This window comes from Etheostoma spectabile, chromosome 23 (assembly GCF_008692095.1).
Source record: "Etheostoma spectabile isolate EspeVRDwgs_2016 chromosome 23, UIUC_Espe_1.0, whole genome shotgun sequence".
In the NCBI taxonomy this organism is placed as follows: Eukaryota; Metazoa; Chordata; class Actinopteri; order Perciformes; family Percidae; genus Etheostoma; species Etheostoma spectabile.
In genome coordinates this window covers 12,945,072-12,955,398 of record NC_045755.1, presented here as the reverse complement: position 1 = coordinate 12,955,398, position 10,327 = coordinate 12,945,072, and the positions used below count along the sequence as shown (strand labels likewise).

At 38.6% G+C, this 10,327-nt stretch overlaps 1 protein-coding gene across 3 annotated transcripts in view; it reads right to left on the bottom strand.

Moving 5' to 3' along the window:
- The window catches only part of iqsec3a (IQ motif and Sec7 domain ArfGEF 3a), a 102,665-nt gene that overhangs the window by 76,425 nt on the left and 15,913 nt on the right, over nucleotides 1-10,327 (bottom strand). For all 3 annotated transcript variants that reach the window (XM_032505330.1, XM_032505329.1, XM_032505332.1), the window contains one exon: nucleotides 8,453-8,533. In XM_032505330.1, the coding sequence (XP_032361221.1) occupies nucleotides 8,453-8,533 (81 nt within the window). Of the gene's footprint in view, nucleotides 1-8,452; nucleotides 8,534-10,327 lie in introns of those variants that run through there.

The window sequence follows — 10,327 nt, the reverse complement described above, 5'->3', positions numbered from 1 at the left end:
TGTGTGTGTGTGTGTGTGTGTGTGTGTGTGTGTGTGTGTGTGTGTGTGTGGCCACAGCACATTTCATCAAAGGCAAGTCCCCCTGAACGACTAAAAATAGCTTCAGGCACACTTTGCGATCATGCCCCTGAACGTCCTCCAACAGAACGGATCAATCATTATATATCAGTTCCTCTATCTGTCTCAATGCATCATGGTTCCTGTAGTTCTCCCCAACAGAGACAGAACCTCTGTTTGTCTCCTTTGCTGCTACCCAAAGTGACAAGGCATTTCCAGCTGTGTCCTTATTCATTCCACGTCACCTTTCCATTTGGCACACAGTATGATTTCCCTAATTAGTGCAGATTTTTATTATTAATTCCAGTGATTAATTAGAGAAAGAAGGTGTCTTGGCGAGACAACACAGCTGTACACTCTCACTCTCAGAGGTGAATTAATTTCCTGCAGAAACACTGTCATTCTCCCCACTGTGATCTCTCAAGGTGTCAGCTTCATCTTAGACACTCATGTCATCAACTTTTTATTCATGTACATTATGATCAAGGACGTTTTTGAGGTACATAAAAATTATGAAACAAGCCTCTTAAATCAAATCTGGCAATGACCCAATGTGTGTTGTCCTTTACACATATACACTTCTATAAAGTCATATGCTTTACCAGTTGCACTGTTGAAAATTGCCTTTCCTCTAATTTAGTTATCATAAAAGATAAGGTTGTAAACTTGAATTATACTCAGGGTTAAAAAGTTCAAATCACCACTAATTTATTCTGATTAGACAAATCCAAATTAACCTGCGCATCCTACTTTTAACTTTGGTTTTACAATCCATTACTCCAAAATTAGTGATACAATTCATTAGTTCATTACCTGATTTAAAAAAAAAAAAAGAAGAAGAAGCGCATAACTTGATAACTATTTTTTCCTCTCTGACAAGTTAAATCATTATGGCAGATTGTGTGAGCCATTTGCTGGTGTGTGGGTGTGTGTGTAAAGGTCATTTGTCAGAATCACAGCGGGAGGACTGATTTGAAAAGGGTTTTGGGTGGTGAGCAAGATGTTTGTCTTTCTGTGCAAACGGTTGGGGGGGATAAAGTGGTCCGTTTGGCAGCTGAATCGTTGACAGACTCAAGGATCATGCCAAAAATATGATGTCACCTGCCAGAGGCTAACTGGTCAGTTCATTTTAAACTCAATGACCAAAGAGTGTTACTATCCTATCAGCTCCGTCATTATGTGGATGACTCAGCTATCAAGGGATATGTTGCTTACTTGAACTATTTACTTAAATTCATTTTGTGAAGTACCGTGGATGGAAGCATGTACACACGGCAGCCTTTCTGTGTTCGTGTTAGTCTTTCTGCTAAAAAAAAGTTCAGATTAAAGACATTGTTCCGCATGACATCCCTTTTGTTTCACTTTTTTTTGACTTTGTTTATTTGTTTCTACATGTAGAACACTATAGCTGAATAAATGATGATATGATAACAGACTCACACACTCATATACCAACCAATTCATTTAAATTTAGCAGGATGCAGACTATCTATAGGAAGAGCTGTCCAGTTATTGTTTAACTTGCAGGAAATGAAAATAATAAATGAAGTAATGATCGCAACAGCAGCAGTTTAGACCTGTAAATGTCACTGGTAATGACCCTGCGCCCCTTTGCAAATTGTTTGTTCCTTTGTGAATGAGGGACTACACTGACAGGGCTAGTTGGTGAACTGCTGTCTGATGAGCTGGCCACTGACTTGCTGAGATTCTCTATTTTCTCTCTACTGTTGTGTTTACTCACCCCCATCACAACTTTCATAATACTCATTCTGTTGTCTGCTCTGTGTTTTCCCTGCCTGCCACTAACTCTCATATCATTGCGGATCTTCGTGCCCTGCAGTGACCCCTTACCCGACATTTCCATCACCTGACATTCTCCACCTACTTACTCACCTGGTTACCATTTCCCCCATTAGTCCTGCAGAATATATGTCTAGTCATATATTCACTCCTCCTTGCAAGATTGTCTACTTTGCATCCGTAATGGCGTTCAACATTTTAGTTCTGCCTGCCTCACGCAGAGATTATTACACTCTCTGCCTAACCCCTACCTGTACACTGTAGGTTTGCCTGTATTGACTGATTAACTGGTTTGGATCCTTGCATGCTTTTTGACCTTAGTAATCACAAACTTTTATCTTATTCCTGTCTTTCTTCTTACTAACTGTCTTTGTGACATGCTTTTGAATTCAAGCTCGTTGTGTTCCGGAGCCATTACACCCTCTGGATTTTGTTTGGCCTTTACATCATTTTGTTCAATTAAAAAAGGGCTGAAGAGGGAAAATAAAGCTGTCCAATCTAACACGCTTGCAAACATTCAGGTAGTTAAATAGTAGAATAGGTAGAATTAAAGTGAATGGTGCGACACAGCTAATAGGTTAAGAGCTTCCTCCATTTTGGAAAATCTGTTTTTTTTTATCCTGTCAAAGGTCAGCCCTGTAAAGGCGGCTTGCTTTGGTTATTTATTTTGACCCCATGGGCAAATGCACTAATCCAGTTTGCAACCAACAGGGCTTCAGCTCTGCTCTTGGGTTATATTTTTTATTTATTTATTGGACATATAGAGTGATAGTGCAAATAACTGTTTCTGAATTACACTATTTATATAGCAGTAGGTCTGCTACTGATTTGCATTTACCTGCATTTACTAATAATTGCTCTACTTCAACAGTTAGCAGCATCACTAATATTATCACTATAAAGTCTATTCACTCTGTATTGCAGTAATGTGCCCTTTGTCTGGGGCATTTCTGCTGCATTGTGTTTCATCAGAGCCAGATATTGTACAAGGGACCTTGTACATTTTAAGTGGCATTTCTAACCAACCCTAGCCAACGATTTATTGGGTCCTTAACTGGACAAGATAGCTGAGAATGCAGCTGCACTCTAACTGATCTGCTGGAAGAGGCTCTACCTCACAGGGCTCAAACGTGTTTACAATAAAGACTAAAAATAACCCACTGGTTGTGTGGACTGACATTATGAAGCCTGATGTTTGACAATTTGGCTGTCACCATCTTGATTTTTTAAACCTGACGTGACGATATTTTGACGAAAGGGTGGAGTTGGGAAACCAGTTTTGTTTATGGTTGCAATGGCGCTAAAAAACGCCAAAGATTTTCAACCCTTCTGAAGCAAGTCCTCCGTTGGAAATTTATCATTGGGTAAATGCTGAACTCCGGGTCCTGGTACCATGTATCTGAATGTACGGTAGTTCACAGAACATTAGCAAACGTACCCCTTAAATCAGCAGCTAACGCTAGCGGTAGCAAACTAGCTTGGTTGGCAGAACACTGAAGAAGACATTTTTAGGCAAGCTAAATATTCAAATTAACTTTGATGAAGTGAAAACACAGGACAACACATAAAAACAAGTTTACGGCTATTTTAATGTACGCAGTGCCATGGATAGGCATTGCCAAGCCTCTACCATGATTGACAGGTCAACATGTAGCCACGCCCCTAAAGCATCCCCTGCTTTATCGTCTATTTTAAAATTAATGTGACCATAATTTACTAAATGAACATCATGCTGTATTGAAGAAGACTTGAAACTAGCGATTGAGACCATTAACTCATTATGAAAATGTTTAATGAGTTTATAAATCAGGAAAGAAGTAGGTTCACTTTCCTGGAAGCTTTGTCCATTGTTTATACAGTCTATGGTTTACACATACTGCACACATCTCTTGTTTTGATAGAACAACACTGCAGTTTTCACCATTTGCACAAAACAATCTATGTTTCTAAAGTGGGAGTTCATAAGCAACAGTTTTGCTGTAACACTTTGGATGTAATTCCAAACACTTCAGTCAACCTCATACAGTGGCATCACACTCTGAACATAAATCGGAAAGGTTATCACGAGCAAGCAAGGTATTATTTTTTGCTTGTGTTTTCCCCATTCTAGTGTCCACAGTTTGGGAAATTCTGGCAGTCAATGAATAAGTGTGTGTGAATGAACATTTGTATGTGAATCTTATAAATGTAAATACATTATTTATAGTTTTGCTTTGCCATTCTCCCAGGTAGACTATTCTAATAACGCTTTCCTTCCATGTATTAGTTTTCTGGGGCCCTGTGTGTTCTCAGTTTTGCTGCAAAGCAAAACGTTAAACCTCAGGTCACCTATGGAACTGTAAAAGTAACAACAATGTGTAATTTTAGCACACTGCAGCAGAAGATGGTTCACACTACTAATTGAAAGGCTGTGACCATCCTGCACAATCAGCCCCTTCCATGAGTGGCTATAGATCTGACTTGGTGACCCTGAATACAAATCTCCTATAGTCCCCGAACCCTCCGATGCCTCCTTAAAGCCTGGCAAGAGTGACCAGGCTGTCAGGGTGAGTTTCCAACCTCCGTAGGGTCCTCATTATATGTGACCTCATTAAATTCACAATTCAGTTCACAACTTCCTACTTTCTCATTTAAATGCTCCCACATATACCATGTTATTACCTGCTTGTTTCCTGCTCCCTAACCGATCGGATTAAGCTCCCAAGGTGCAGACAGATCTAAACCAAGAGAAAGTATGGCTTCAAATTAGTACAATGAGTTCTTGTCGAAGCTCATGCCGGTGCCCTTTTCTGAGCTGACCCCTCTGACTCAGAGGCTTGAATTACTCTCAGTAGAAAGAGCGGTGCAAATAAAATATCAATGGTTGACCTTTGTCTGTCAGCTTCAGAGTGTGAAATAAGGTTTCATTACATCCTGAAGTGGAGAAAGTGCACAAAGAGGGCATGAGTTGTCCTTTTTAATCAGGCCCTGTTGATGGTGAACGTGGTGATGGCGATTGGATCCCCTCAATCTCACAAGACAACATAATTCCCTCCCTGTTGTTTTATTTTTTTGCTTTTGTTGATTTTTGCATAGTTTTAGTAATTTGCGCATGATTGCAGAAGTTAGCGTCAAAAAGAGCAAAGCATCTTCTTGGAGCTTGGAGAGTTATAAAGGAGTTAAATCTAAACACACACATACACAATCCATACATTGTTAGATTCAGTGTAACTTACATTTTCTGAGGATATCATTATCTCTGATGTCCATTGCAAAAATAATGTCCTTAAATTCACTTAAAAGTCATAGAAAAAGATGCTCCTTATAACTCCATAACTTAAGCCTAAGAATAATCACATTTTTTTTGTTTTCCAGTGAAAGTTGTCTGTACATTAGATGTGTGAATCTTCACTGATCTCCCGATTTGATTCGATTATGATTATCATGTCAGCGATTTGATTCGATATCTTGATGCATCACAATGCGTCAATTACATTTTGTTATTAAAGCCATATAGGATATTTAATTCATAGCTTTTCAAGCTTCAAAAACAAAACTTTCTGCGGTGCTCTAATACTAAATAAATTGGATAAATAAAACTACAGCACCTAGCACATGGCATTTCATGAATGTGCAAAACAGAACAGAATATGTAAACAGAAATGTTGTTAGGCCTACAATAAATTGTAAAGAGAATAAATTGTTATGGCCTGGTTGATTATTGACACCTCTACTGTACATCTATGGATGCAATGCAAACAGGAACACCTAATAGCTAATTTGGCATACTTCTTACCAATGGCCCTGCAATGTTTAAATATGTAGACAATTATATAGGGAAAAACAAATACAGTGCTCAAGTTGAAGGCCACAGCACAACTGAATCCATGGCAACATTCTACTTCCGGTTTACATCTCCCAAAGCATTATGAAAACTGCAGTTCCACAATGTAGAGATACTTAGAGTATGATTAATCCCCAAATAGAATTAAGACAAATGAAGAGGAATGAAAAAATCCATTAATATTAGCATGTGGTATTTGAGGCTCAAAATATCTTGTCAAGATGGTATTTATATACCTGGAACACTGACATTTTTCCCTATCCATTCATATACACTATTCATATACTGTATGTGAATTAAAAAAAAAAAAAACAGCAAAAAATCCTAGGATTCAGAAAGTTTAAGTGACATTTGGGTCAGTCTATTATAATGGATAACCCCGCTGATCTGGGGGTACGCACAGTGTTGTGTGTTTTCCAGGAGTATGTCAGTTATCTGTGTGTATCGTAGTGACACACTGGCACACACAAACGTACGTTAACACACACACACACAAACGTACGTTAACACACACACACACACACACACACACACAGATAGACAGGGAGCTATGTTCTGATCACTGCCAAGCCAAAGCATGCAACATGATAAAAACATTTCTTTTCACATGAACACAGATGCATTACATGTGTCAACAAGAAGGCTCACCCGTTTCCAGCATGGGAAAGACCCTAACAATCAATGCATTATGGTAGTTTTACATTGCATAGCTACACTTTTTGTTACATGGTAATTTTCATACATGACTCTTTCAAACTTAACGTGACCACAGTGGAGAGACAAGCCCGAATGAAGTGAACATGAATGATGATGGATGCAATGAGGTGTGGGTGCTATGTTATGTCGCTCTGATGTGATGTGGTGATGCCACGTGAGTAAAATGATCAACAAATCACTGACAACAATGCGGAAGAAATCAAGAACAGAATACAGCTCTCAAGAAGAGATAAGACGCAACAAGAACAAAACGGGAAAAAAAAGACAAAACCACAAGCTGCTTTCTGTCTCTGCCCCAGAGAGTCCTGCTTTGAAGTGGTTTGCTTCAGATATTGGCAGGGAGAGGTTGTTTAGAGGAGTTGGAAGGGGAGTTAGCAAAGACCTTCTGTTGTGCACTTTGTTTGTACCTTTAGCTAATGGTCCCTAAGCACAAAGCAATCACAAAACACAACTGCACCAAACGGCTTCCATCAAGCAAAGTTCAAGCTGCTGAACCACGATCGATTCTTGTCTTTCAAATTTCCCCTCTGGCCTTTATTTTATGAAGTCACTCCCGTTCAGTTTTAACCACTGCCTATGGAATCTCATGTGTTTAATGGAGGGATAAAGTGACGCTTGTGACAACAGCTACTGTAAGAGACTTGGGTTTTGAGTCAACGTCTGAGAATTTATCTGATAATGGCTTCTTTGTTTGCTGATCTATTGGCTAACAAGGCCGATAATAAGAGTTAACTGCTCTCCTTTCCCTCCTACATCACTCCGTCCTTCAGTCTATCCATGTGGCTGATTTAATACAGCACAGCTCTCTGAAGTGTTTAAAATGTGATTTTGTATGCGCTTGTTGGTCTGCAGCCTGCTGCCACTTATTATGTCCGGCACCATGGGATCTACGATTTCCAATCAATGCGTGTTTTGCAAACTAATACAATGCAGCAAAATATTCCTGTGAAAGTAGCCGTCCACAAAAACAAAAAAAAAGAAAACACTTTCAGGTGGATAGCTTAATTGCTACTGATGCCAGGTGAATACCATCATTTTTAGTGAAACTCTTTGTTTCTCTTCGTTAAATAAAAGCATGTGCTGTCACTTCATCTTGAAAAGGGCGAGATAATACCTGGCCAAAGGCGATTTATTATTTCTTTTTGCACTCATGTATCTAATTCTATGTTTTCCAGACTGCCCATTCCACTCAAACAATGTTTAAAATGACAAAGCTGTCATTCAAAGTTAAAGGTTTTATAGCAGGTAATTATTAGTTGCTTTTTTCACATTTCCAAGGACAGTGGGTGAAAATGATAATATCCAATTTGCATCCGAATGTTTAAATTGGTTGACTTTAATTGAAATAAAAGAGACTTTGGAATTTGTATGCAAGTGTACACAGTTGGATTTCCAACTGGCAATATCAGATCACTGTCATGTGCCAATCTGACAGAAAACAGATAACAGCGTAATGGCCCTGCTTTGCTTGCTAAACTCAATGTAATAGTTTTCCAATTATTCAATTTCCATAAAAGACAGCTCAACCAAGGGCTTGACCATTGTCCAGGAAATGGGCTCTTGATGTGATTGATTTGGATATGACTACAGTGTAGACTTATCATCTGACAAACACTAACAAGCACTTACACTCAAATTAAATCCAGCATGTCTTAGATTAACTCAAACCACACAATTTCCCAGCCTCAACAAGACCCAAAACCCAAGCTAATGTGACAGAGTCTCATCTCTTATTGGCTCATTGTGTTTATCGAGGGAAAGAAATTCAGATTGTCCCAGTCAGAAACCTGAAGCATTTATAACCACTTCAACTTAGATAACACTGCTGGGGTAGTTGTGTTGCCTAACGTAGCTACTGCTGCAACCGCTATTAACAGGATGCATGATAGGTGGCTGCAATTCAAATTTACAGAACATAAAAATTTTATTATTCAAAGTTAATAAATAAGTTAATATATATATACATATATTCATATATATATACATATATATACATATATACATGTATATATACAGTATATTTGTGCAGATGTTACATGGATGCAGTCGTCTTACCTGGGGACACAGGCAGTGGAGGTCTCCCCCTCAGGGGCCTCTGGGGCAGGGCAGCAGAACTGGTGAAGCACTGTTTGGTTGCTGTGTGAAGAGCAGAAACAGAATAATTGAATAAATAGAAAAGATCTAAAGATGTCATAACATACTAAAAGTTAAGATTGAAGTTCTGGTTTGTAGTTCTACATGTTTTAGTCTTATTTTTCAGGGCAATTCCATCCCTTGGAATCATTTACAGCAGTAACATGTACAGTGGTTACATTTCAACAACACCTAGTGGGTGAAACTACCTGCCATTGTTTTGCCTCATGGGCTTCAGATCCTGTTTATTTATAGTGAGACTTTCAGGATGGCCCAGTGCCGGTTAGGTCGGCAATCAAAAGACAATGGCTGCCTGGATTTAAGCCACTGACAGCTTTGTTGCCTGATTTACAGCCGCGCTACTAAATCTAAATCTACTACACCCAAACCAGCCACTGATGATTGGCAGATTGGTCGGCAAATATAACACTGAGGTGGCATTGTAGAATATAAATATAATTCAGGATGCACATAAGATTGTTGTTCTTCCTCTTTATTGAGACATGATGTTGATAGTTGTACTTTGTACTTTTCCTTCTTTCCAATTGTTTCAGACAACTAGCAAGACTGGAGGCTCTGCAGTGTAAAAGTCTTCTTCTTTAAACTCCTTACGTAACGTTTTAGTGACTGGATCTTGTCCACAAATGCAGCGTAACAGGTAGCCTTCAATAGCTTATTTTGGGGGTGTTGATTAAGCTCATGATCAAATCTCACAATCATCACTTCCATGAACAGGTGGCATTCATCAGGCTAAAACGAGTGATTCATGAAAAGTTTAATTATTATTATGAAAATACTAAACAAAATCTTCCATTATTCCCCAGTGTGTTTTCATAAGAACCAGTGAATGTGAACTTAACTTTCTTTATTTACAAGAAAACTCTACAGGTGGCCTTTAACTAGATATAAACAATCAGTGTGTTTGTAAAGTAGAGTGCGAATGTGAGTGAGTGAAAATGATATAAAGAGAGAAAAGAGACAGAGTGCAAGAGTTAGAGTGATTCAGCACCACGGAGAGTGACACAGACGGAATGTGTCAGCCCCACAGACAGAGACAGAGGAAGACACCCGGTTGTCATTCAACAAAAGGGAAAGTAACCCAAAAATGTTCAATATATATAGAATATAAGAAAAATTGTCTTTTTTCAACTATCATCCCAAATATATGTTTACTATAATATATGAAAATGAAAAGCAGCAAATGTTCACATTCAAAGAGCTGCAAACAGTTTGAGACGGAATGTTTGGCATTTTTGCTTGATAAATGACTTACACAAGGAATTATAGTGAATATGAATGAATATAGTAATCAATTAGTTGATCAATTGTTTCCTCCCTTACAATAATCTACTTATAATACTTTACAAAGGTATATCCTACAACTCACCACACTGTTAAGGTTGCATTTAGAACTTTTAGAACCGCCAACTTTCCAGCTGCAGTAAACTATGAAACAGATGCACTTTACATACAGATTTAATGCAAAAACATCTCCTCACATTTTGACAGTAGGACATATATAGGTAGCGTGGCTGCTTCAAAGCATTTTTAAAAGACATTACCCTATTCTACTGGAATGTACTGCAGATAGAGTCACAGGTGAGGATGATACTGAAATGTATTGAGGAAAGAGCAAGGATATTAAATTTTAATGCGCATGTGAGAAAGCCATGAGTGCATTTACTTTTCTCCCTTCATCAGTACAGTATGTACTCTCTTTCAACCTGGAAGCCGCCCCACATTCTTCACTTTCTTCCAGCTTCATCCATCTCGTTCTAAAATATCACCCCCCCCCCC